The 25053-nt window shown below is 59.4% G+C and overlaps 2 protein-coding genes and 1 long non-coding RNA gene across 3 annotated transcripts; 2 read left to right on the top strand and 1 right to left on the bottom strand.

Annotated features, from left to right (window-relative positions):
* Nucleotides 1–581: 581 nt before the first annotated feature.
* Nucleotides 582–5518, top strand: SRMS (src-related kinase lacking C-terminal regulatory tyrosine and N-terminal myristylation sites). Its single transcript, XM_045529366.1, has 8 exons — nucleotides 582–922; nucleotides 2523–2644; nucleotides 3051–3217; nucleotides 3763–3904; nucleotides 3989–4147; nucleotides 4644–4825; nucleotides 4899–5055; nucleotides 5176–5518. The coding sequence occupies exons 1-8, from the start codon at nucleotides 582–584 to the stop codon at nucleotides 5367–5369; spliced, it is 1464 nt and encodes a 487-aa protein (XP_045385322.1). The 3' UTR covers nucleotides 5370–5518.
* Nucleotides 5519–10986: 5468 nt separating this feature from the next.
* LOC123622776 lies at nucleotides 10987–13995 on the top strand. Its single transcript, XR_006729631.1, has 3 exons — nucleotides 10987–11234; nucleotides 12096–12207; nucleotides 13142–13995. It is a non-coding gene; the product is annotated as an uncharacterized LOC123622776 (long non-coding RNA).
* Nucleotides 13996–15452: 1457 nt separating this feature from the next.
* On the bottom strand, nucleotides 15453–16764 carry PPDPF (pancreatic progenitor cell differentiation and proliferation factor). The gene is made up of 5 exons (XM_045529365.1): nucleotides 16608–16764; nucleotides 16208–16284; nucleotides 16027–16104; nucleotides 15844–15940; nucleotides 15453–15776 (listed from the first exon to the last, which is right to left on the bottom strand). Exons 2-5 carry the CDS (start codon nucleotides 16260–16262, stop codon nucleotides 15668–15670), a joined length of 339 nt encoding a protein of 112 aa, XP_045385321.1. The 5' UTR covers nucleotides 16263–16284; nucleotides 16608–16764; the 3' UTR covers nucleotides 15453–15667.
* Between the last annotated feature and the right edge of the window lie 8289 nt (nucleotides 16765–25053).

Below are 25053 nucleotides of genomic sequence, written 5' to 3'. Positions count from 1 at the left end.
TGCGAGGCTCTGTGCGCCTCTCCTGAGCCTCCCACAACCAGCCCCCCACTTCACAGTGTGGAAACTGGGGCACTGGAAGCCCACCCCCTGCCCCTCCCAGGGGTCTCAGGCTGTCATTAATGCAGGACTTGGCCAACATGGAAACAACCAGGCAGTTTTTCACACAAGTCCAGCTTGCGGCTGGCACTGAGCAGCGGCTACCCACCCCACTTTTCTAGGAGTGGCTGCCAGGCTGGGTGTGCCCTCATGTCCTACTGTCCTCGGGTTGCCACACGCCTGGCCTGGGCGGAGGAAGGAAGAGGGTTGCCCGTCCCTGCCAGCCCCGCCCCACTCCAGTCTACACACCTGCCGGAAACAGGCGGGAGCCTCTGGAATGACCGTGGGGGTGGTGTCACCTGTCAACCCCCCTGCATGTGTGGGTAGGGACGCGGGTGCAGGGAGCTCCTGGACCACACCCGGCCATCCCATCGGCCCTTCCAGTTTCTCCCCAGAGTCCCAGCCAGCTCCGTGGCCCGCCGCACTCAGCTCTGCCTGGCAGGGCCTGCAGCCTGGCGTGGCAACCAGGCTGGCCAGCGCGGGGCATGGAGCCCTTCCTCAGGAAACGGCTGACCTTCCTGTCCTTCTTCTGGGACAAGGTCTGGCCGGCAGGTGAGCCGGGCAGCAGCACACTGGTGCCTCCGGATCCAGCTGCTGATGCAGGGCCAGAGCCCCCGGCGCCGGGCGCTCGGCTCTACCGCGCCCTGCATGACTTCACGGCGCGGAGCCCCGAGGAGCTGAGCGTCAGCTGCGGGGAGCGGCTCTATGCCCTCAGGGAGGAGGGGCCCTACATCCTCGCCTGCAGGCTCTCGGGTGGGCACAGCACCGGGCTCGTGCCCATCACCTGCGTGGCCAAGGCCACCCCAGAGACGCTCACAGACCAACCGTGAGTACCGCAGCCTCAGAGCCCAAGCCTGCCACCCCTGGCGGTGAGCCGGGCATCACATGCCCACGGCCATTCGTCTTCCGCACACGGGCAGTGGCAGCATGGCACCCAGGTGCGGTGACGACTGAGCAGCCAGGTGCAGCCTGTGCTGCCGGGAGGGGCGGCTCCAGCAGCAGGAGGGGGCAGTTCTGGAGGCCGAGGAGCTGCTCGGGCCGGGCACCCAGCAGGCATCACTCGGGCACCCAGCGGGCATCACCAGGCACCCAGCAGGCATCACTCGGGCACCCAGCGGGCATCACCAGGCACCCAGCAGGCATCACCGGGCCCTCCTGCCCTCACACAGGGAGTCTGGTGTTCACTGAGTGGGCAGCGGCTGGGGCTAGGGGCAGCACCAGGTGAGAGGGGGCTCATGCTCTGGGAGCTCCCAAGGGGGGGCACAGTGAGCACGGGACTCAGGTGCCGAGTGTCGAGAGGGACAAGCCAGCCAGGTGATGCGTCCTCCTGCCCCTCACGCATCCACACTCAAGCCAACCGCCAGAGCTGCGCCCAGGTGTGGGCAGGTGCAGCCTGGCCCGCACTGCTCCCCACAGGCTTGTTTGCTGAGTGGCACAGGTTGGGTCCACCTGTTCCCCCAGATCTCCTGGGCCCCAGGGCTGGGGCTCACCAGGGGCTCCTCAGAGGTGTGCAGTGGACACAGGGCAGGGGGAAAACTCCTGACCCAGACCCTGGGATGCGACCCCACTTGCCTCCCCAGCACAGTGGTCAGCCCAGAGTCCTGGCTGCTACAAGTCCCCACTGTCCAACAGGCCAGGCTCTGGCCCAGCCGGGGACCCTCGGGCAGAGCCAACCTCCTCCAGCAGTCGCTAGGAGGCATCATGCCCAGGAGTGCTGGTTGGGCAAAGCCAGGTCTGGCTGCCGGGCAGCTGCCCTGGTCCCATGCCCAGCCAGGCCAGGCCTGAGCCCTGGCCTGCCCTCTGCAGTCCCACGACAAGCCTTGGCATTGCCCGGGCTCCTCCGGTCTCCTGGGGGCCCCAGGCACCCAACACATTCCCCTGGGGGCTGCCCATGGTGGGTGAAGCTGGGCTCCAGCCCTCACCGCACACCTGCCGGCTTGCTCTGGGCAGCAGGCAGGGCCGAGCAGCGGTTCTGGGGTGGGGGGCTCACAGTCACCGCGGCGTGTAGCTCCCGGAGGCCGGGTAGGGCTGGGAGCTAATAACCGCCTGGCAGGAGATGAAAGGGCTGAACACACTCACGGTATGGTGTCATTAGCCCGGAGCCTGGCCCACGCCCCAGGGAGAGACCCCGAGGCCCATCCCCTATAGCTCAGGGGGTGCACAGGGGCCCAGCCCACATCCCCCAGGCCCTGCTGTGCTGGGAGGGGACCCTTGAGTCCCTTCACACGTGGGAAGGTGTCATCTCCCCACGGCAGACCCCAGCCCCGGCCCTGGCGCACCTTCCCCCTGAGAGGTGGGCGGCAGCTGGGCGGGCCAGGAGCCAGCACGGAGCAAGGCGCTGGGACCTGCAGCTGAGGTGCCCGTGGCCTGGCAGGGGTCACGGGGCGCCCGGGCCCCCAAGCTGACCCCACGCCCGCTGTTGGCAGCTGGTTCTTCGGCGGCACCAGCCGGATGCAGGCCCAGCGGATGCTCCTTGCCCCTGACAATGCACCCGGGGCCTTCCTGGTCCGGCCCAGCGAGAGCAGCCTGGGGGGCTACGCGCTGTCAGGTACCTGGTGCCCCGCCATCCCCGCAGAGGTGCTCGCCCAGCCCACCAGGCCAGCGTCCCCCGGCAGTGCTGGCCCCTGGCTCACTCCCAGCCCCACCAGGGCCTGAAGGAGACATGCCGGTCACCTCCCACACTTGCTCACCCGTTCCCTCTTTCTCCTCCTCCTTCCCTCTCTCCTGCACCCAGCAAGTATCTATTAAGTGCCTGCTCCAGGCACGTTGTTGACAGAAAAGCTCCCCCAGCTGCCCCCGGCCAGCTGCTGTGCACTCTCTCCTCCTCCCACGGCTCTGCCGTCCGGAGTCCCCGGCCCGGGTCGAGCCAGGCCCCGGCAGGGTGTGGGGTCGTCTGTGGTGTGGATGTGGGGCCTCCGCAGCCAGTGTGGTCTCCACCCCTGCACCCTCCCCAGTGCGGGCCCAGGCCAGAGTCTGCCACTACCGAATCTCCACGGCGGCCGATGGCAGCCTCTACCTGCAGAAGGGCCGGCCCTTCCCCAGCCTGGAGGCGCTGCTCGCCTACTACAAGGCCAACTGGAAGCTGATCCAGCAGCCGCTGCTGCAGCCCTGCGTACTCCAGGTGGGCCCTGCGCCTGTGCCCGCCCATCCTGGAGTCCCCGGGTGGTGGATGAGCTCCCAGGGGGCCCTGCCCGGGTCCGGGTCGGGCTGCTCCGGGCAGGAGTTTCATCCCGGCCCCTGAGGCTGGTGGAGGAAGGTGCGGGGATTCCTGGGGCTTGGGGTTGGGAGCGGAGGCCACAGGCTGTGCCCAGCCCTGCCAGGGAGCAGCTGCCCCAGGCCCCAGGTGGAACCTGTGGGAGGTGACGCCAATCACAGGCCGCTGCACCTGGCTGGAGCCAGGACTGTCCCAGACAAGCCATCCTGGTCCTGCCGAGGGGCCAGGGCAGCAATCTGGTTCCTCTGGTCCCACGATGGCAGCCTGGCCGGGGCAGTAATGAATGTTTGTAGATGGATGTCTGGCTTGGGCAAAGGTGCCACTTAGGTCCCCAAAGCAATTAGCTCCTGCTACGTTGGGCGGGGCTGCCCTGCCAGCACCCGGGGAGCGTGGGCAGGGGCAGGGGGCCTGAGGCCCTGGGAGGGCAGGGCCCTGAGCGCCCCTCCCCACAGAAGACCCCGGAGCAGGACCAGTGGGAGAGGCCGCGCTCCGAGTTCGCCCTCCGGAGGAAGCTGGGCAAAGGCTACTTCGGGGAGGTGTGGGAAGGCCTGTGGCGGGGCTCCGTGCCCGTGGCCATCAAGGTCATCAGGTCAGGTGAGGCCACCACCCTCTGCCCCCCCGAGCCCCGGCAGCAACGCTGGCGGCCTGGGCGGTCCTGGAGCTGGGCCCTCCCCGCAGCCGACGTGAAGCTTGCCGACCTCGCCAAGGAGATCCAGACGCTGAAGAGCCTGAGGCACGAGCGGCTGATCCGGCTGCACGCGGTGTGCTCTGCCGGGGAGCCCGTGTACATCGTCACCGAGCTCATGCGCAAGGGGAACCTGCAGGCCTTCCTGGGCAGTGAGTAACCCCCCGCCTGGCAGCTGAGCCCCAGGGCCGTCAAAGGTGACGCGGCCGTTGGGTGGATGCAGGTGGCCCTGCTGGGGGCCCTGCAGCCGGGGTCGGGCCAGGCCTGGGCTCTGCTGAGGGACCGTCGGAGCCCTGTGGGTCCAGGGCTGGGGCCGGAGTCCAGGCGGAGGGTGCAGCCCGCCTGGCCACAGCCTCTGTCTGTGGGATCGTGGACCCAGCCCGCCCCCAGGCCCCTCCCCTCTGGCCCTTCTCTGCCCCTGGTTTCCGACAGGGGCCTGGGCCACGTGCCAAGGAGCAGCTGCCCTGAGGGGTCACTGGGGCGCGTGACCCCTTCCTGTCTTGCTCAGTGCCCAGCGTAGGTTCGCGGGCGGTGCTGTCCTCACCCCAGCTTAGAGAGAAGGGGACGCTGAGGGGCGAAGTGACGTGGCAGATGCCCCTATACGGTCCCTGCCCTGCCACGTGAGGCCCTGAGCCCCCTCCCCTGCAGGCCCCGAGGGCCAGGCCCTGAGTCCCCCCGTGCTGCTGAGCTTCGCCCGCCAGGTGGTCGAGGGCATGAGCTACCTGGAGCGGCGGCACATCGTGCACCGCGACCTGGCCGCCAGGAACGTGCTTGTGGACGACGGCCTTGCCTGCAAGGTGGCTGACTTCGGCCTGGCCCGGCTGCTCAAGGTCAGCGGGGGCCAGAGCGGGCAGGGTGGGAGGTCGTGGCTCCACCAGCCCCACTGCTGGCCTCCCCGCCCAGGACGACGTCTACTCCCCGCGCAGCGGCTCCAAGATCCCCATCAAGTGGACGGCGCCCGAGGCGGCCACTTACCGCGTCTTCTCCCAGAAGTCGGACGTCTGGTCCTTCGGCGTCCTGCTGTTCGAGGTCTTCACCTACGGCCAGTGTCCCTACGAGGGTGCGTCCCAAGGCCTCAGGGCTGCCGCCGGGGCTGCAGGGTCCAGCCGAGGGCGGGCCAGGCGTGGAGGTGGGGCTGGGGGAGGTCCCCGCGGCAGCCCCTCTTGCACGCCCTCCCCAGGAATGACCAACCACGAGACGCTGCAGCAGATCCTGCGGGGCTACCGCCTGCCGCGTCCGGCCGCCTGCCCGGCGGAGGTCTACGTGCTCATGCTGGAGTGCTGGAGGGGCAGCCCGGAGGAGCGGCCCACCTTCGCCGCGCTTCAGGAGCGGCTGCATGTCCTCCACCAGCACCTCCCCCTTGCCCCGACGTGACCGGGACCTGACACCTCCCGGGCTGTGGCAGGAGGTCCCCCCAGGACAGCACATCCAGAACGCCGGGTAGCCGGGCACAGGATGCCTCTGGGTGTGGGCCTCGGGCACGGACACACACACGTGTGTGCACAAGAGGCAGACACGCGCCCAGACAGTGGAGGGCCCGACGTCCTCTGCCCAAGCAGCACAGAAGGGTCAGGCGGAGCCCTCGGGAGACGCCGGGCAGAGAAGGCTGGGGCCCAGAGTGGTCCCTCCCTGCCCGAGCCTGCCGCTCCAGCCCCCTGACCCCCTCCAGGGCCAAGAGCTGGAGGCCGGTTTCCCCCCAAGTCCCACGTCAGGTTTGCTGAAGTGGCTGGTGCCAGGTTCCCAGGCTGTGCACGTGTGGGGACCGCCCTGCCCCAGCCCCCCGGCACTCTGCTGCCGGTGTGCAAACCCGTGCACGCATACAGACAGCACTCAATAAATGCGTACCACCCGACTCAGACACGTACAGGCATGCGTCACACACAAATCAGCCCCCCAAACCCAGACCCAGGTGTGGAGCTGAGGGGGTTCCCGTGGCTAGAACAGGTAGGAGGGAGCTGGTCCCGTGGTGCCCAGAGAGTGGGGGCCCCTGGGGCGCCCGCAGGAGCTTCGTGAGAAGCGTTTCAGTCCCCGGGGCCCGAGTGGAACGGACAGGCTGGGACTGACGAGGGAGAGGTGCGGTCAGGCCACAGGGGCCAGCAAGCCGTCCCGAGGCTGTTTCCAGGGCCCAGGACAGGCCGTGGCCAGGGCGGTCTCCTGGCTGGGCGGGGGCGGGGTCAGGGTTGGGGGTCGGGGAGCCGTGGTGTGCTGGCAACGCGTAACAGCCAGCTCTCTGGGGAACCAGTGCGGACGGCAGAGTCTGCCTCTCGGAGTGAACCCCCAGCAGCTGGCAGAGGTCGGCACAGCGGCCCCTCGCGCCCTGCGCCAGGCTGCGGGGGCCTGCGGGGCAGAGAGCGCAGAGACAAGCTCAGGCGTGCTCGGCTCAGCGTCCCTTGCAGGGGCCAGAGCCCAGGGTCAGCGCTGCCCTCGCTGAGGCCAGTTGGCGCCACACCGCTGACCACAGCCCCGCCGGGCACCGGCACAGGAGGGCCGGGAAATGCGGCTGCAGGCAGGGGGGCAGGGGCCCGCTGGGGCACCGGGCAGGGCGGCACAGCAGTCGGAAGTGGCAGGAACAGGATAGGCCCGGCGGGAGCTCAGGCACAGAGGGGACAGAGGTCCTTGGATGCCGGCTGGGGGCTGGCACCGAGCCCTGCAGTGCGGGGGCAGCAGGGTCTGTCTGGGTCTCTGGGGCTCTGGCCAGTAAGGGCTCGCCCCTGCCCCGGCCTCACCCCTGCCCCGGCCTCACCCCCGACCTCCGTCCGTCCTGGGAGGGCCCAGAAGCTGGGGCTTTGAGCCCGCATCTGACCGGGGCTGGGGGGGCACGGCCAGGCCCAGAGCAGGTGTGGCTGGGCACGGTGCACAACGGGCCCCAGGAGGGCCTCCGTCAGCCACAGGCGTGGGGCCCCTGGGCCTCGGGAGGGCCTGCAGGTGTGGCCCAGACAGAGCCCCCGCACCTGTGTGCCAGGGTCGCGAGAGGCCCCCGGACACAGGCTCAGCTGCCCAGAGCCCAGGGCCCGAGGGAGCGGGGCAGGTGGGGCCGACGGTGCCATCGTTTCTCTGTTCAATGAAAACTTTAAACACGCGGAGTTTAGTTTGTGATTCTCCTGTAGGTCTTCCTCACAGACTTGGCTGGGAGCTGGCGGGGCCGCCCCAGGGAGAGGGGTCCGCTGAGTCTCGGAGGGGCTCCCTGGGGGGGGGGGACGGGAGGCTGACGGGGAGGGGGTGCGGGCGCCGGAGGCAGGAGGGAGGGGGGAGGCGGAGCCCGCAGGACCCTGGCGGTGTCGGCGCGGCTGGGCCGCCGCTCACGGTCTTAGGACGCCCCCTTGTGTCTGTCTTGGGGAGGGCAGTGCCAGCTTCCTTAGCCGGGGTCTGTAGCCCAGAGGAGCCGGCCGGGAACCCCAACTCCACCTCTGGGGACCCCCACGCCCTCCGCCCTCTTCCAGGAACTCCTGTGGACCCTGCACAGCTGTCACTGTCCTGAGCCCCGACGTCCCCAGCCCTCCCTGTCGGCTGGGGTGGCCCCTGCAGGGCAGAGCCTCACACGCGGGCAGAGCCGCTGGCTGTCCTGCTCTCAGACGGAGGCCTGGCCCAGGTGGGAGGTCTCACCCAGGGCCCCTCGACCAGGGAGGCGGCTCTCAGGCCACCCTGCCCACCGCGGATCCTCCTCCTGTCCACAGCGGCTTTCGCCGCAGCCCTGTTGCTGGGAGGCAGCGGCGGCTTTTCTCTCCTGGGGCCGTGGGGTGGTTCTGCATCTTAGCAGGGCTGCATCCGTCTGCACCCTCTTTCCAGGGCATCTCTTTTGTCCATGGTCAAGTCCTAAAAGGCTTATTGGTCTTGGTTCTGAGTCACTTGAAAGGTATTTTGGGTGTAAAAGAAGAAAACGAAAGAGTTCAGTACTGTCTGGAATGATGTTTACTGTTTGTTCCAGCTGAAACTTGACAGCAGGATGTTTGGTTTTTTCTTTGTTTGTTTTTGAGACAGGATCTTGCGCTGCCTTCCGGGCTGGAAGGTGGAGTGCAGTGGCCTCACCACGGCTCACTGCAGCCTCAGACTCCTGGGCTCAGGTGATCCTCCTGCCTCAGCCTCCCAAGTAGCTGGGACTACAGGTGTGCACCACCACGCCCAGCTGATTTTTTTCTATTTTTAGTAGAGATAGGTTCTCGCTTTTGCTCAGACTGGTCTTGAACTCCTGACCTCAAGCGATCCTCTCGCCTCAGCCTTCCAGAGTGCTAGGATTACAGGCATCAGCCACCACACCCAGCCTGAAAGGATTTTTTAGCAAAGAACTCCATGGTCAGAAGTTGGCCTAATTGGAAGTTGACAGTCAGGCCATATGTATAACTTTCTAAGGCCTCTCTCATCTCTCTAATGGATCCTGCTTCTCCCGTGGGAACGTCTCGGTTCTTGAACCCCTGCCCACAAGATGCCCCAACTGTCCACTCCCCGTTGGAGCTCCCGGCCCGAGGCCTCTGCTTTCCGCTGGCTTCTGACACTCCCGCCCTTGGCCAGCCGTGGCCCCGGCCAGCTCCTGTGACTCTTGGTCGGTCCCCCAAAAGCCTAACTGCTCCACCGCCCACCCCTGCCCCAGCTTCCCTCCCCGCTGCAGCCCCTCGGGCACTGGCCTCTGGGCCCTGCTCTCAGGGGGCTCCACGTCCCCCAGAACTACTGCCTGGAGCCAGAGGGAAGAGGCTGGAAGAGACGTGACAGGGCTGATGCGTGAAAACGAATCCACTGCTGCCCAGACCGGCCTGCGAACAGGCAGACGCCCCAAATTCCTGGAGAAAACATCCTCTTACCTTGTCATCTACCCTCTACCTTCTACCCTGTCACCTCTAAAATCTGTCATCGTTTCGAAGTACAAACTGCAGGGAAATGACTGTTATCAGAAAGGAAAAAAAGAGGGATTTGGAAACTGGGCAAATGAAAAATCTTAGAGGTCTTTCCCACAAATATTAGCAAAAAGCTCTAGCCATCTGAGTGGGTGATATTAACTCATCCCATTTCGCCAGAAACACAATTTGGATAAAAACATAAATGGAGATAAACCTGTCTGTCTGACTATGCTCTGCTGACTCATGAATAAACATTTCAAGACTAAAGTTATAAGATCTGTTTGCATCTGTCTGTATCTTTATGTACATATGGGTGCTTATATTGTGTGTGACTTTGTCTCCAGATGGTATTACCAACAATTATAAAATACCTGTGAAAAGTCCTGTTCAGATTGGTTTAGAGATGAGTGCTTGCATAGAGTAGATATTCCTAAAACTCTCAGAAATATAGAAACTAAGCCAAATTGTTTTTAAAGTTTATGAGATCTGGGACAATCTTCGGTAAATAAAATTAGGTCTCAGATTGTCAATAAAATACTTTGAGCCAGAAGGGAACGTGGACATGACTTACACCTGTGAGGTGTAACTGCGCTTGCATCTAGAGACTCCCCCACATTGCTGGAGGGATTTTCTGAAGGTTTCGCCTAGTGGTGGACAGAGGCCGACGCTGGCCGTGGAAATGGGAAGTGTGTTGGCATCAGCAGGGCAGCACGCAGGGTCGGATGTGATCGAACCCCGCGGGCGTCGCAGGTAGGGCCACGTTCAGGCCGGGCACAGCGGGCCGCGAGACGCAGATGCAGCAGCTCCACCTCCGTTGCCGTTCGCCGCGTGGCAGCAGCAGGACCAGGGCGGCAGCTCTGCAAGCGCTTGTCGGACACCTGGGACCTGGTGGGAGGCGCCCGGTGACGTCTGGGCAGTGGAACAAGAATCACAAGCAGACGCCCAAGTATCTCATCAGACGAAACAGAAGTAGGCAAGGCAAGAAAGAGGCCGTGACAGTGACCGTCCTGCAAGGGCTGCACGTGGACGGGCGGTCATCAGGACCCGGCAGCTGTGTCCCTCCACACACGACCGTCAGGAGGGGCGTGGTCCCAGGAGAGTTAGCTCCAAGCTGCCCGTTCACGCCAGCGGGACTTCTCATCCTCAAGAGGCTCCCTGGCACCTGAGGGGGAACCCCACAAACACAGACCTGCTGGATCCACGACGCGGGTCCCACACGTCATGGCTGCCGCCGCGTGTCCCACCAGGGAGGACGGGAAGCCGCCGGCCAGACCAGGAACGTCCGTCCGTGGACGGACGGGTGTCAGCTCTTCAGAGGTCTGGCCATTCACACGAACTTGTCATACAGAGAAGAAATGCTCAGCTTTTTTTTTTTTTTTTTAAAGGAGACTACATTAATTATCCTTTTAATTAAAGAGAAAACTTGTGGGCAGAACCAAAGCCCTGAGAACAATTTGGAAGCAGAGATTCCTTAGGAAATATTCAGTCTGCGGCTGCTGCCTGACCTCAGAGGTGTTGGCTCCTCCTGCCTTCCTCCTAGGGATGGTTTCTTTCTCGGTTTTCTTTTTAAAAACATTTTTAGAGACAAGCTCTCGCTATGTTGCCCAGGCTGGTCTCAAACTCTTGGTCTCAAGTGATCCTTAGGGATGGTTTCTTAAAGTAATTGGAATACTTTGTGCAGCATCTGTGATCCTTGGGTAAGAGCACAGCATTTTGAAGGTAACCTTTTGTTACAAAATGTTACTAAATGTAATAAATCATGTTGAGTCTTAGGGAAGTAGTTATACATTGTAACAAAGAAAATATTCCCGGTCAATAGAAAACAAAATTTTAACATAGTTTCCAAAATCTTTTTGGTAATGTGCAACCTGAAAAATTGTGCTAAGTTAAATTAAGTAATAGATATTCCTTCAACGTCTGGGGCATTTCCAAGTAAGATAAAATACTGAAACGTTAATTACTAAGCATAAGTTTAAGCTTCTATACTTCTGGAATCTTGTTTCCACACGGTATAGAAAAGCCAAACACATCTGCGTCTGTTGATAAACAGGAGGAAGTGCCAGCTTCCAGAAGAACCAGTGTCCCACGGGAGGTTGCTGTGACAGACACCAGCCTGGCTCACTTCCCGTTTTCACTGGAAATTAAGGTTACTAAGAGTCATGACGGATACATATAATTAAAGCTACTAGAAATAATAAAGGAAGTAACTCTGTATGCAAAAGTACATAAGGAAAAGAAAACGCACTTTTGGTGAGGAAAGTCCTTGGTACCAAGGGCGAGGCTGTTTCCTGTTAAGGGAAGAAGCAGCAATTAGTTCTGTGCTGAAGTAGAATTACTGGTTCTTCCAGAAGGAGAAAAAGAAAAATGCAGGAAGGAAAAAGCATTGGTGGATATTAAGAGATCATAAAAGGTTTGTGGAAAAGGAATCTTATCTGCATAGCCAACACTGGCTAAGACTGGATGATTTATTTATAAAGCTCCATCCAAAATTAGCTCTAGTATTAATAGTATACGGATGCAAAACTGGAATTTGGTATTAAGAAAAGTTTGTCTTTTTTAAGGTAATTTCTTGTGCTTCATATCTTTTATTTGGTCTTTTATTATTGAAGAAAAGTGAGTCTTCTCAATATTAAAAGAGCCAAGTTTTGTTTACAACTATGTAACCCATTGTATTTGCCTTTAATTTTATTTTCACTTTCATTAAATAACCAAGGTCATATTTAATCAAGTTTTTAAAACTTTTTGATATTTGTTACAACTTCCTAAAATTCTAAATTAAGTCTTTTTGACCATGAACTAACTTTGGGAGCTTCCAGAAAGGCTCCTGGGACATCTCAAAAGAACTTTTCTCCCACCTAATAAAAGAGATGTTAAATTAATTAGGTTTAATTTGATATGTTACATTATATGGAAAGCATTTTCAAACAGTAAGTAATGCTAAATCTTCTTGCGGTTAAATTTATGGGTGTTATTGATGAGTGTTGCAGAAATTGTATAAAATTCCTAGAAATCTACTGTTACCCTATGATACATATCCTATCTGACATTATTCCTAGAAATCTGGTATAATGTTACCAGTCGTAATTCTGGCCATGTTAAAATGTGCCACAGAAGAACCACGTTTCCTTGTTGATGGCATCATTGATATAACGCACGTTCATCGGGTCCCTAACCACGCTATCTTAAGTCTTTGGCAATTCAGTTACTGTTTTACTTTCTTTTATGAAAGTGTTTGCCATCAGCTACAGTCCCAACTTGTTTCCTCTTCAAGGAGACCCATGGAGAAGTGGGACAGGCATCTGGAATACAGGCTTCTGATAACCCCGAGATCACACCATCGGACCGGGCAAGAACCTCCAGAACGCTGATGGAGAACCTGACAGGTTGGTGAAGCTGCTATCCGAGCTCAATCAGAACAAGATTTAATTACATGGGAATGAATGACTCGATGAGGATAATTTTTTATGACTTTTTGTTTGAAACATTACTAACTCTTTACTGTTTGGTTTTTCAGATTTAAGGCAATGCTTTCTCTTTTCCTTAAACTATCTATAGCTTACAGCAATTTCGTAAAGGATGCCTTTGTAAACAAGGTGAAACGTTTTTTTCTTCCTACCTAATCCCTCCAAAATTCAGAAACTATTAGTATTCTTATTTTTATGGCAATATATAGTTATCTGCATGAGTTCAGTAAGAACCTGTTCTTGAAATGACACAGTTGGAAACACTGGTTTTATTGCCAAGGCTTTGACTGGAATGTCATTATTTTCAGATACCACCAAATAACTTTAAGGAGCCAAAAAAGCCCCCTGGAAAAAAACTAGCTTCCTACCTCGTACACGGTTCCCTTACACAGCTGTGTTACAGATGGGTGAGGAATGTCAGTTCCCGGCATGCCCAGAAAATCTTAAGATACTTTAGGGACTTCAAGAAGAGAGAAATTCACCCAAATCTACAGGTACTGCAGGGAAAGGCTTTGGCTTGCTTTCCGGGCCTCAAGAGCTTTTAAAAGTCCACTCTCAGATTCCTCATCAAAGGTTCCAGCAAAACAAACTTAAAAAGAGTCTATGTGGTTAATGACTATTCTTGCTGCACTTACGTGCATAGTTAGGACAACTTTAATATGTGTTGACTGTAGACAGAAAAGTTGTTTCAGAAGAAAACGCTGGTGCACCTGATACTATTAATAGATTCTAGCCCTGTTCAGTGTTTTTGAGGTCTGTTTTCTACCTGTAATATGGACTGGATTCTGAATCCCCCAATATCTGGCTACAACTCTCCAAACTAATATTTCCGATTTCTCTCCCACCGTTCCAGCTTGGGACTGATTACTAAAGATTGAAACTGCCCTTTTCCTGAAGCCCCGCAAGCCGGAGCTGGGCCCCTGGACAGACTTCAGAGATCACCACGACTCGCGTGTGGACCACCTCCATGACATGCAAACCGCAAACCAATCTGTCTGCTTGCCACTGCCTGCCCTCCCCTCTGAAGATGCTTCAAGCGCAACATCTACGATCTCTACCAGCTGCCCTCTGGACTGAAATACTGAGTTTATAGTTTGTTCTAATCATTAGCCTTTTTCTTTTGTTTGCACAGAAATGCCTCTTATTAAACACCTGATTCAGCAACCACACACAGGCCTACCTTTGGTGGAATCCCACCTGCAATGCTGCCTCCTGAACTAAGACAACTGCTGTCTAACGGGACCAGCCCACCCCCCGGTGCAGGAGGCCAGGCCACAGTGCAGTGGGACAATCCACCAACACGGCGTCTGGACCACACTGCTTCCTGGGGTGTGATGCAGGAGACACAGCAGCTTGGAAACTGAGAAAATAGAAGCAGGAAGCCTCTCTCACCTCCCCCCGACTCTTCTTCCCGGAAGCAGGCCCAGGAAGGGTGCGCTCTGACCTCCTCCCTCCCTGACCTCCTCCCTCCCGACCCCGTGAAGACCCCCATGTGGCAGGTGTCCTGCTCTATGCCCAGAGGGAAGGAAGGCCCACAGGGTGACCAAGGAGAATCTGCACACCCAGGCGCTCAGTCCCCTCAGTTTACTGCCATCAGATCACACTGTCCTCCAGCTGTACCTCTGCACCACTTTCCACGAAACACAGAGGTTCCCCTGTTTCTTCGGACCTTCATTCCAAAGGCTCCCATGTCACATAAAACTTGTATCAGATAAATACGTGGCTTTTCTTTTGCTAATCTTTTTTGTTATAAGGGTCTCAGCGATGAAGCTTTCAACGGGTAAGGAACAGGTAATACTTTTTCTCCCTACAGACAGCTACGTGCAGAGACAGCCCCCAGGCCAAGGGCACTGCCAGGGGAGGGAGCTCTTCCAGCCGGGCCCTGGCTGGGGCAGGGGAAGTGCACCCTTCTGCAGACACCAACTCTGGACAGCGCCCGGCCCGGCCCAACACTGCCCAACACTGCGCTGCCCATCCCCAGCCGACTCCAGAGCCAGGACTGCCCCCTGCCAGCGGGGCTCCGTCGTTGGTCCTGACCCAAAGCCCTCCCCTGGCCTTGCGTGGTGGGTCCTGAGCTTCAGCTGGGCTCTCCCTGCAACACCAGCCCCCAGCCACCCCGGCAACCTCTGAGTGGGGCTCAGGCTACCCTTTGGATACTCTCCCTTCATGGGACCATCCGAGGTGGGAAAGAGCACTCCGCGTCCCGGCCTCAGCACTGACCACCTGGCTGGGGCGCCTGGGTGAAGATGACCCCACCAGGGGGGCAGGCAGGAGGGAGGCTGGGCCATCAGTGGCCACAAGCCACACAGATGCCTTCCAATGGACTCATGCAGCTATTTATAGCACAGTGGGGGTGGGGCAGCAGCCAGGACGGCCCTCCCCTCACTGTCCCTGGCCTCCCACCAAGCCTTCATCCACCTGACTCCAGCCCCCTAAGATGCCCCCCAAAAGATCTGAGTCCACACCTGCTGGCCAGCCGACCACTCACCTTGGTTGAGGACGCCTATCCCAAGAGCTAATGAGCCCCGCTGAGCCCCTACCCGAGGCTCTGTGCCAAATGCTTGGCCTGCATGCCCCAGGTCCTCCAGTGCACCGGGCAGGTGCCCACCTCTGACCTGTAAACTGGGCTACGTGTGCCAGGAGGCCCCAGCCTCAGCCTGTTTTGGGTGCTTCCATGGTGGGGGGCAATTACAGGAGGCCCCTGGGAGAGACAGCCCCATGCAACTGCCCACGACAGCCAGGAGGAATGGTCTCCTCAAGGGGCACCAGGTCCCTCCTGTTGAGGGCTCCCAAATCCAAGGCCAGGGGCCCAGGCTCCCCCAGCAGCCCCACCTGGTGGCCACGGGGCAGAGCCCGAGGCACTCAGAGCACCAGCCTCCCTGGCGCAAGGTGGGCGCAGGGAGCCCTTCCCGAGTGGCTGTCCTGGCGGTTTCCTGTACAGCTCCAGGACTGCCTGCTGTCCCAGGCCCCCAGGAGCAGCAAGGCACCCCACCCTTCCCGGGCCTGGGCTCAACCGCACCTGAGCCAGGCCTCAGAAGTGGCCCTGTGGTGAGGAAGGTCGGCAGCAGGGCCTGCCCCTCGCCAGAGAGGGAGGAGGTCAGAGGGTCACCAACTGCTCAAACAGACCCTGGGGCCACACAATTCACCACACACTACCAGGCACAGCCGGCTGCTTGGAGTTTATTTTCCAACTGGTGCGAGACGAGGAGTTAGGGTGTCAGGAAGCTCGTGTGTGCTGGGACAACAGAGTGCAGGACTTGCCAACTTCCGGCTGGTGGCTGCGGTGTTGCCACCAAAGAACCCAACTTCCTTCCTGCTCCCGCACCCTGGTCTAGGGCAGGGCAGGGCCCTGCAACCCAGCCTGGGCTGGTGGCAGCGGTCAGGGCGGGGGCCCAGCTGTGCCGGGCGGGCTGCAGGGCTGCGTCCTCGCGGTTGCCGGGGCCAGGCCGCAGGTGGTCACGCTGCTGGAGGCCTGGGGGACTTCCGAGCTGGGGGAGAGCATGGGTCAGAGGCTGCCTGACACCCGCCCCCCCATTCCCAGGAAGGGGGACTCACTGCTCCGGGGACTCCACGACCGTGGTCATGAAAGGGAGAGTGGACTTCCCGAAAAAGAAGCTCGCCCACCAGTGACCTGGGTCGGCCTTGGGCAGACCTGGGAGAAGCAAAGGGGGTCACAAGCCGGCCCGCTCCCGGGGGACGCTCCTGAGGTCGCGGGGCGCGAGGGCGGGGCGCACTCACCCGGGGGGTGGGGGACGGCTTCCCCGGGGCCCTCGGCGCTCCCGCACGAGCTGCTGCTGGAAGCGGAGCCCAGACGGCCTGGAGCGGAGAGGCCCAGGGGGGCCCAGTGAGCGACGCGGAGCCCCCAAGCCCCAGCCCCGGCCCGGAGGCAGCGCTGGGGGTCCACGCGGGGTCTACTTACGCCGGTAGTAGTCGTGGGTGGCCACGAGCGAGCCGCCGGAGGGGATGGCCGCCATGGTCCGGCTGGGCTGGGGGCAGCTGCGCGCGGCAGGGGGGCCCGCGGTCAGCGCCGCGCTCGGGAAGGGCGCCCCGCGGGTCCGCAGCGAGCCAGGCGGGGCTCGGACCGCGGCCGCCGTCGCCTTGGGGCGCGGGCGGCTCCAACCGGTCCGAACCGGCCTCGCAGGCGGAACAAAGGCGCTTTGTGCGCGGGGCCCGGCCGGCCCAAACCACCCGGCCCGGGAGCGCGCCCCGGGCCCCGCGCCCCCACCCGAGAGGAGCCCTGGGCCCGCGTCCCCGCCCCCGCCCTCCGTCCCGCCCGCCCCCGGCCCCGCTCATCCCACCCACCCGCCGGGCGGCCTCACCTCGGCGGCGACCCCTCGCGGGCCTCAGCGCGCGGTCACGGGTCGCAGGGACGGGGACGCTAGGCCACCGAGCCCATGTGCAGAGAGCACTCCCAGAGCCGCTCTTCGACCCAGACGCGCGCGCGCGTGCGCGCGGGGTGCGCACGCGCGGACGTGCCCCCTTATATGCGCCGGGGCCACGGCGGGTCATGGGGGGCGGAGCGCCAAAGGCCCCGCCCCCACCCAGGCCCCGGCCCCGCCCCCCGGCCCCGCCCCCGGCCCCGCCCCCGGCCCCGCCCCCGGCCCCGCCCCGTTAGCCTGTGGCGGTCCGGGAAGCGCGTCGCGGCCTGGCCTAAGCTCCGAATGGTTCAAGAGCTCCTCGCCCGGGTCTTAGGGCTGGGCTGTGCCTCCTCCCCCGGCCCGGGTGTCCCTCTCGGTCCGGCCCAGCCTGGCCAGCCCGTCTCGCACTCTCTGGCCCGGGGGAGGCGCAGCCCCGCAGTGTCCCCTCTGCGGTCCTAGCTCCGGAGGGGCCTGCCCCACCCTCTCCCGGACAGGAGGGGGCGTCTGCTCGTGCGCCCTCCATCCCGACAGGGGCCCCGCGGCGTCCCCCTGCCCCCAGCTGTGGGCACTGGGCGGTACCCAGGAGTGCCGTGTGCCTGGAGCCCTCCAGCCCGGCTTCCAGGTCTTCTCAGCCCCGGGAAGCTGGGCACTCCACCCGCGCCCCGCTCGGGCTCTGCTGGCTCTGCAACCTTGAGCCCGGTCCGTAGCCCCAGCTGGCATCCTGCCGGGGGCTGTCGCGGAGTGGAAGGTGGCCCAGGCGCAGAGGGAGGCTTATCTGGGTGGTTCGGGTCAGGGGTTGCTGTCTGGGGACACATCTCCAGTCGCTGGAGGCAGAGGCCGGGCCCCACTGCTCAGAGGCCCCTTGTTGGGGGGACCCCAGGATGTCTCTGGCAGCTGCCTGGGGCCTTGGGGATGGCCTGCCACACCCTCGCTTGTAAACCGGGAGGAGGTGTCTGGCTTCCTTCCCAGGCAGAAGTCAGCCTCCCTCTTCCTGCCGGAACCTCCCTGCCGCCTCCCTCAGCCCCAGAGAGGAAGTCGCCCTCTGAGCTGGAAATTTGGTTTCTTTACCTGGCTGGGTGGTGGCTTCCCCCCTGGATGAGAGGGTCTGGGGAGGTCCCTGGGGACAGGTAGACTGCAGGGCTTCTCGAGTCAGCCCTGGTGGGTTTGACACCTGACGGGGTTTGCTGTTCCCAGCTGGCAGGGACGGCTGTGTGCTGGCTCCCTGCTGGGTGCTGTTTGGGATACTGAGAGGGACGGTGCCTTCGTGGGGTGCAGGTGGCTCAGCCAGGCGCAGGGAATGGTGGGAGAACCACACAAGGGCTGCCTTCCGGTGGAGGGGCCAGTCCAGTGGCCGGGTGGGAGAAGGGGCGCTGGGTTCAAGCTGCAGTCTAAGGAAGGAGCCTGGGGGAGGACCTGGGTGGACACCCTGGGACTCGGTGCCTGGTGCTGTGGGCAGCAGCCCGGGGCCAGTGGGCCAGGCAGGTGGGTCAGGCCAGCTGACACCAGGAGGGTGGAACATTTTGGCAGGGCCCAGGCTTGTCTCGTGGCTCCTTGAGCCACAGGCTCTAAAAGACTGAAGCCCAGGGCTCGGCCCTCCCCCGGGCTCCTGTGCTTGTGTGGCCTCAGGGGCTCAGACGGACTGTGGCCAGCTCCAGGACCTGCCAGCGACTGCCAGCACAACAGCCTTGGGAGAAGACCTCGGCCGACTTCTAGAGTCCAGGAAGTGGGGTTAGGGCCCAGGCCACCCTGTCTCAGAGGCGGGGAGCTGCCCAGCCAAATCCTGGGCATGGTGGTTACTCGGGCGGGGGCACAGCTGGCTGGGGTGAGGGCAGGACAAAGAGTGTCGCAGGGCAGGCGGGTGTGGGAGGACAGCTGGGCCAGGTCCCCTGCAGCAGACCCATGCCGTGGGGGCTCTGAGCAGTAACAGCTGGACCTGGGGGGCTGCCCTGAAGAAGGGGGCTGGCTTAGGGATCCATGGGGACGGGAGGCCTGCCTGAGCTTCTGCTGGGAGGAGCTTGGGGCTGGGCGCTGGCTCTGGCCTTGTTGCTGTTGCTTCTAGGCTGGGACCCGTCTCCTGGTTCATTTGGTAGGTTCCACTGTGTGCCAGGCACAGTATGCAGAGATGGGTGGGCTGGGTAGTCTCAGCGCCAGAGCAGGAAGGTGCTCCTAGTGGGGGGACCAGTATGTGCAAAGGCCCTGGGGCTGGCTGTGAGTGTGGGAGGTGAGGGAGCAGAGAGTGAGATGTTGACCCCAGTGCCTCACGGCTGGGCTGTCCTGCCCTGGGGCCATGGCAGCACCTTCTTCCCCAGGGCTCACGAACTGGGCTGGCCCTGGGCTATTCCCAGTAGGCCTGAGGCTCCATCCCTCCCTCGGGCCTCCCGGGCTGGCTCAGGCCGGGGCAGCTGGGAGAGAGGAGAAGGGGAGAGGGGCCAGGCAGAGCCCTCTGATGCCCCACTTTACTTGGGGTCCTGAGAGCCGTCTCCAGACCTCAAAAAGCCACGGAGCCCGCACCGCTGACACAGAGCCCCACCCTCAGGAGGGAGAAGTCTCGGCCATCACAGGAGGGAGCTCGGGGCTGCCCGGGGCACCTCTAAGGCTGAGGGGACGCTCTGAACTCTCCTGTCTGGCTCGGAGCTGCAGCCTCCCAGGATGGGCGTGGGGGACCTGCTGTGTCTCCTTCTGTATTCAAGAGTCGTCACTGCAACCAAGTGGTAACCATTAGGTGCCATTTGACTAGATTTGATTAGATTAGGTTCTGTTCACTAGGTACAGACACATGCTGGGCGTGGACGCTGGGCAGAGCCCACATTGTCCTCTGAGGCCGAGGGCAAGGCCAGCCACACCCCTGGGGTCAGCCTGTGGCAGGCCGGTGTGGGACCCTGCAGGGAGCCGGGTGCTTGGCCGGCCCTCTGTGGCCACCCTGCTGGGCTCCCTCCCGGGGAAGTGTGGAGGTGCCCCAGGTTCTGGGGCAGACGCTGAGATGCAGTTTGGGGTGCAGAATGTGTTGGACTCGGCACCTGGGAAGGGAGTGGCCAGCCGGCACCACCTTTGTGCCGTGCTCGGACTGATGCAGCTGCCCAGGGAAGGGAGGGCTGTCTGCTGTCCCCAACGGGCACCAAGGCCTTCTGCAGTGTCCCGGAGGCCCTCAGGGCCGGCCTGGCCCAGGTGATTCTCAGTCTCACCAGCAACGTCAGTATCAGAAACTCAGGAAGTAAAAGGTGCGTTTCCTGAGTCAGGAGTGGACGGTGATCCGGGTACACCCTGGTCTGAGGGGGGCAGGGCTGCGGGGTCTCTGTCCCCACCCGGACAGCCCAGCCTCGGTGAAGACCCTCCGAGACGCGGGGCCAGGTCGCTGTCCTGCCGTGCGGCCGCTGACCGGCCCGGACGGTGCTGGTGCGGGGAGAAGCCAGGCTCAGGAGCCGCAGGGCCCGGGCTGGCCCCATAGCCCTTTCTCTCGGCTGCCAGCGGCCGGTTCGCTTCTCCGTGGCGGTGTCCACGGACACTCTGCGTGTGGCGGGAGTGGCAGCCCTGCTCTGCTGCCGGCTCCGAGGGCTCCGCAGCCCACTGGGCGGGTTGGGAGGGCTGCCGGGGCCGCAGAGGCCACGGGGCTGGGAAGCAGGAGCAGGAGAGACACTGCCCTGAGTGTCCAGCTTCAGGGAAACGGGGACAGAGAGGCCAGTGGGACGGGAGACTCATCACCCGCAGGCTGTGAGGCCAAGGCTGGACCCAGAGGGCTTCTGCAGGGAGGGAGGGAAAGGCTCCGTCTCCCCCCGTAGGTGGGGATGGCGCCTGTGTGAGGCTCTCGGCCGTCTCGGTGACAGTGACAGGCTGCCGTCACCTCCTGTGCTGTCCCGGTGTTTGGGGGCACGGTGAGGGTTCTGCCACCGCACTGCCCAGCCCCTGGCAGCCACTCATCTGCGTCCTGCTCTGGACGGTTCGTATCAATGGACTCAAACACTATGTGGCCTTTTGTGTTGGCCTCTGTCACTCACACAGTGTTTCCAAGGTTCACCCACATTGTAACACGTGTCAGAAATTCATTGCTTTTTATGGCTGAATAATATTCCATTGCGTGGACACACGGCATCTTGTTTATCCGCTCACCCTGCGACGGACATCGAGCTGTTCTACCTTCTGGATGCTGTGAATGGTGCTGTTGTGAACATTCCATGCATGAGTTTTTGTTTGGAGACCTGTCTTCAGCTCTCTCGCATCTGCACCTGGGAGTGGAATTGTGCACGGTGAGCCTGTGTCTAACTTACTGGGGAAACTGCCAGACTGTCCTCCACAGTGGCTGGACCACTTTATATTCCCACCAGCGATGTAAGAGGTTCCAATTTCTCCACGTTTTGCCAACACTTGTTATTTTTCGTATTTCTGGTTATAGCCACTTTAGAAAAAGGGTGACCTGGTATCTCATCGTGGGCTTGATGTGTTTTCCTAATGCCCAGTGATGCCGAGCGTCTTTCTATGCTTATTGGCCATTTGTGTGTCTTCTCTGGAGAAATGTTTCTCCAGACCCGTTGCCCATCTCTGGGCCGGGTTGTTTGTCTTTTTATTTTTGATTTTTAAGAGTTGTTTATGTATTCTGAACACCAGACCCTTAGGTGATACGGCTTGCAAATATTTTTTCCCATTGTGTGGGTCATATTTTCATTTCCTTGAGTGTCCTTTGATGCACAAAAATTTTTAATTTTGGTGAAGTCCACTTTATATACCTTTTCTTTTGTTGCTTGTGGTTTTAGTGTCATGTCTAAGACTTTGTTGCCAAATCCGAGATCATGAGGATTTACACTTATGTGTTCTTCTCACAGTTTTACATTTTATGAGATTTTTGCTTCATTTCTAGTTGACTTTTTACTATACGGTGTGAGATAAGGGTCCAGCTTCCTTCTTTTGCAGGTGGATTTACAGTGTCCCAACACCATTTCTTTCCACATACTCTCTGATTTTAGAAATTCCTAAAACACTGAAGTAATCAAGACAATGTGGTCTTGGTGAGGAGACAGACACATAGATCAATGTGACACAATAGAGTCCAGAAATTCACCCACACAGATGTGTCCAATCGTTCTTTGAGAACGGCACAACAGTGATTCAATGGAGAAAGTATAATCTTGTCAACAGATGGTGCTGGAAGAATTGGACATACTCATGCAAAAAAAGATAACCTTGACCTAAATCTCACATCTTATACAAAAATTAACTATATAAATGGATAATGTATCTAAATATAAAATGTAAAACTATAAATCATTTAGAAGGAAACATAGGAGATAATCTTTGGGACTTGGGCAAGCTAATGTCAAAAGCATGATCCATTTAAGGAAAATATGAACACATTGGACTTCATTAAAATTAAACACTCTGTCCCATGACCGACGCTGTTAAGAGATCAGAAAGATAAAACACACACTGGGAGAAGATGTTTGCAAATGACACATCTGCAAAGGACTTGTATCCAGAACACACAGAGAACTCCCAAAACTCAAGACTGAAAGAACAAACAACTCAATGTAAAAATGGGCCAAGGATATGCATAGATATTTCTCCAGAGAAGACATACGCGTGGATAATAAGCCCATGAAACGATGCTCCACGCCGTTGGTCATTAGGGAAACACACATCAGAATAGAAGATACCACCTCAGCCCACTGGGACAGCTCTAGTCAGACCTGCGGTAAGACACAGTGACACGGCTGTGAGGACATTGAGACCTGCTACAGAGCTGTCGGGAAAGTGAAACAGTGTAACCACTCTGGAAGACACTGTGGCAGTTCCTCCAAAGGGGAGTCACGTGACTCGCCATTTTGCTCTTAGGTATCTACCCAGGATAAGTGAGGACATGTCCACGTAAACCCTTGTGCCCCCATGGCAGCGTCATTCACATCAGCTCGAAAGTGGGCACAGCCCCAGGTCGGGCACCTGAGGAATGAGTGACAAAGTGTGCTGTGTCCACACGGTGGAGCGTCACGTGGCAACCAAAAAGAACGAAGTGCCGGTACATGCTACAGCAAATAAATCCCATAGACGTGCTATGCGGAAGCAGCCAGTCACACAGGACCACGCGCTGTGCAATTTTATTTCCGTGAAATGTCCAGAATAGGCTCAGAGACAGAGAGCAGAGCAGCGGCTGCCCAGGCGTGATGGGGCAGGAGAGGGAGTGAGCATTTCTGCCTCGTGGCGCCAGGTTTCTCTCTGAGATGGCGACCGTGTTCCCAAATCAGATAATGGTGATGTCACACAACTCTGCAAATACGCTAAGAGCCATTACACTATACACTTTGAATGGGTGAACCTTATGGTATGTAGATACCTCGATAAAACTGTTTTTAAAAAGGGATAAAAGACTCACGTGGGAACGTCACTGAAGACGAGGTACCAATCTGCTCATGAAAAGATCTTCAACAACGTTAACCGCTGGGGATGTGCATGATAAAAGCACCACGAGATGCCATCGCACACCTGTCGGAACAGCTAGAGAAAAGATTCCAAACCAACCAACAGTATCCAGTGCTGTTAGGAGATGGAGCAACCGGAACTTTTCCCGGCGCTGCCGGTGGGCATGCAAACGGCCCAGCCACTGCGGCCGTCAGCCAGGCAGCTGCCCCTCCGTACGGCTCGGCAGTTCCCCTCCTGAGCATTTATGCAGGAGAAGTTCAAACTACGTCTACAGAAAACATTGCATAGAATGTTTATCGCAACTTTGTTCACAATTGCTCAAACTGGAAACAACCCAAACGGCCTTCAAGGGCTGATGGGGTACCCGGGGACTCCTACTCAGTGACGCAAAGGCGCGAACCACCGACACACCAAGCAACCCGGATGGACCCCGAGGCATCACGCTAAGTGGAAACAGCCAGACCTCACCGTGACACAGCGTGTGTGCCCGACGCCTCATTGACATTCTCCGGAAGACAAGCTGTGGTGATGGGGAAGCAATGAGGTTTCCGGGGCACAGGAAAGGTCCACGTGGTGGAACATCCTGTGTGGCAGTGGTCACAGGCCTCTCTGTACATGTGAGACTATCCATAGAGCTGCGCTGCTTCCCAAAAAGCCAGTTTTCTGTATGATAATTCAAAAAATATAAACATTTGGGTACGTGATTTGGAAAGCACAACCATGATGGTGAACATCGACGTGGGTGTGAGTCCTCAGTGAAGCGAAGTCTCGGGAGGGTTGTTGGACGTTTGCGCAATCCGGTCCACCCTCACCGATAGCTCAGTAAGTGCAGAGGGGACGCGTCACTTGACTGAGGAACCTGCGGACCCCACCCAGCTAGAGGACGGAAGATGACAGAGGTCACCTGGTAGGGGCAGCATTCAGTTCCTGCGGTCGTAGGACTGAGGTCCCTGCTTTCTCGCTGGCCGATGGCCTGGGGGACCCTCAGCTGTGAGGCCCCCACAGCTCCCCGGTGTGTGGCCCCTCACAGGCCTTCGGACGCCCGCGAGGACAGTGGAGCTCGCACCACCCAGTCCGCCAGGACGGGGTCCTGAGTACGGGGAACCAGTCAAGGGCGGCAGCGTCTCATCCCCCTTCTCGTGTTCCATGGCACAGTTTTCCTCTGCGCTCAGGGCAGGCATGACTGAAGGCCGTGGCTCACCAAGGTTAGGGGGGAGACACGCAGTGCCAGGCCGCGCTGCATTTGGACACAGCCGGAGTGGAGAGATCTTCTTCTATTTTTAGGAGAAAGCTTACAGTAATGCCTACTCTAAACCCACCAAGCACAAGCTCAAACCAAGTCCCACCGGCGTCTGCAGGGGAGACGGAGGTCAAAGATTGACTCTCACCATGTCGGAGGGGCCGGAAACACGTGGCCATCCACAGACGGACACTAACAGCATGAGGACCAGCCTGCAGTGGTTAGACCTGCTACAAGAAGAACCAACACTCTTCAGAGAAAGACAGCAAAATCCAGAGTCTCTACACGATGTCCGGTACTCAGTAAAAATCACTAGACATACAAAGAAGTAGGAAAATGCACCCACAGTCAAGGAAAAAAGCCAATTATCGATTAATTTCCTCTCAGGTGCAAATTCACCCTTCCTTGCCTGCCCGGAAAAGATGGATCTGCTTAGTGCAAAGGAGAAATGCTCGGTAATTCCTGTCTGTTGCTGTGGAACAGGGACTGAAGGGTGAACGTAGAGCCAAGAGACAATAAACTAATGATCGGTGAAACGCACACACCCCGGGACTCAAAACTGCTCCTGGGGCACACACCAAACAGAAGCACCTGCACAAGCAACACGCGCAAAAGTGTTCACAGCAGCTTTGCTTGTAGTAGCCCAAAATGGGCAGTGGAATACTATACAGCAATGAAAACAAACAAGTGTTGCTACATGGGACAGCAGAGATGACCCTTGCAGACACACCGGCGTGTGAGAGCAGCCAGGCCCGGGGGACGCAC

This window comes from Lemur catta, chromosome 17, assembly GCF_020740605.2.
Source record: "Lemur catta isolate mLemCat1 chromosome 17, mLemCat1.pri, whole genome shotgun sequence".
Taxonomy (NCBI): Eukaryota; Metazoa; Chordata; class Mammalia; order Primates; family Lemuridae; genus Lemur; species Lemur catta.
This window is presented reverse-complemented; position numbering and strand designations above follow the sequence as displayed.

Coding starts and splice junctions, on each gene's coding strand:
- SRMS (XM_045529366.1), top strand. CDS start 582: ATGGAGCCCTTCCTCAGGAAACGGCTGACCTTCCTGTCCTTCTTCTGG. Junction 923..2,522: donor GAGACGCTCACAGACCAACC/GTGAGTACCGCA, acceptor CGCTGTTGGCAG/CTGGTTCTTCGGCGGCACCA. Junction 3,218..3,762: donor TGCAGCCCTGCGTACTCCAG/GTGGGCCCTGCG, acceptor CCCTCCCCACAG/AAGACCCCGGAGCAGGACCA.
- PPDPF (XM_045529365.1), bottom strand. CDS start 16,262: ATGGCGGCCATCCCCTCCGGCGGCTCGCTCGTGGCCACCCACGACTAC. Junction 16,105..16,207: donor CACCCACGACTACTACCGGC/GTAAGTAGACCC, acceptor TCTCCGCTCCAG/GCCGTCTGGGCTCCGCTTCC. Junction 15,941..16,026: donor AGCCGTCCCCCACCCCCCGG/GTGAGTGCGCCC, acceptor TGCTTCTCCCAG/GTCTGCCCAAGGCCGACCCA.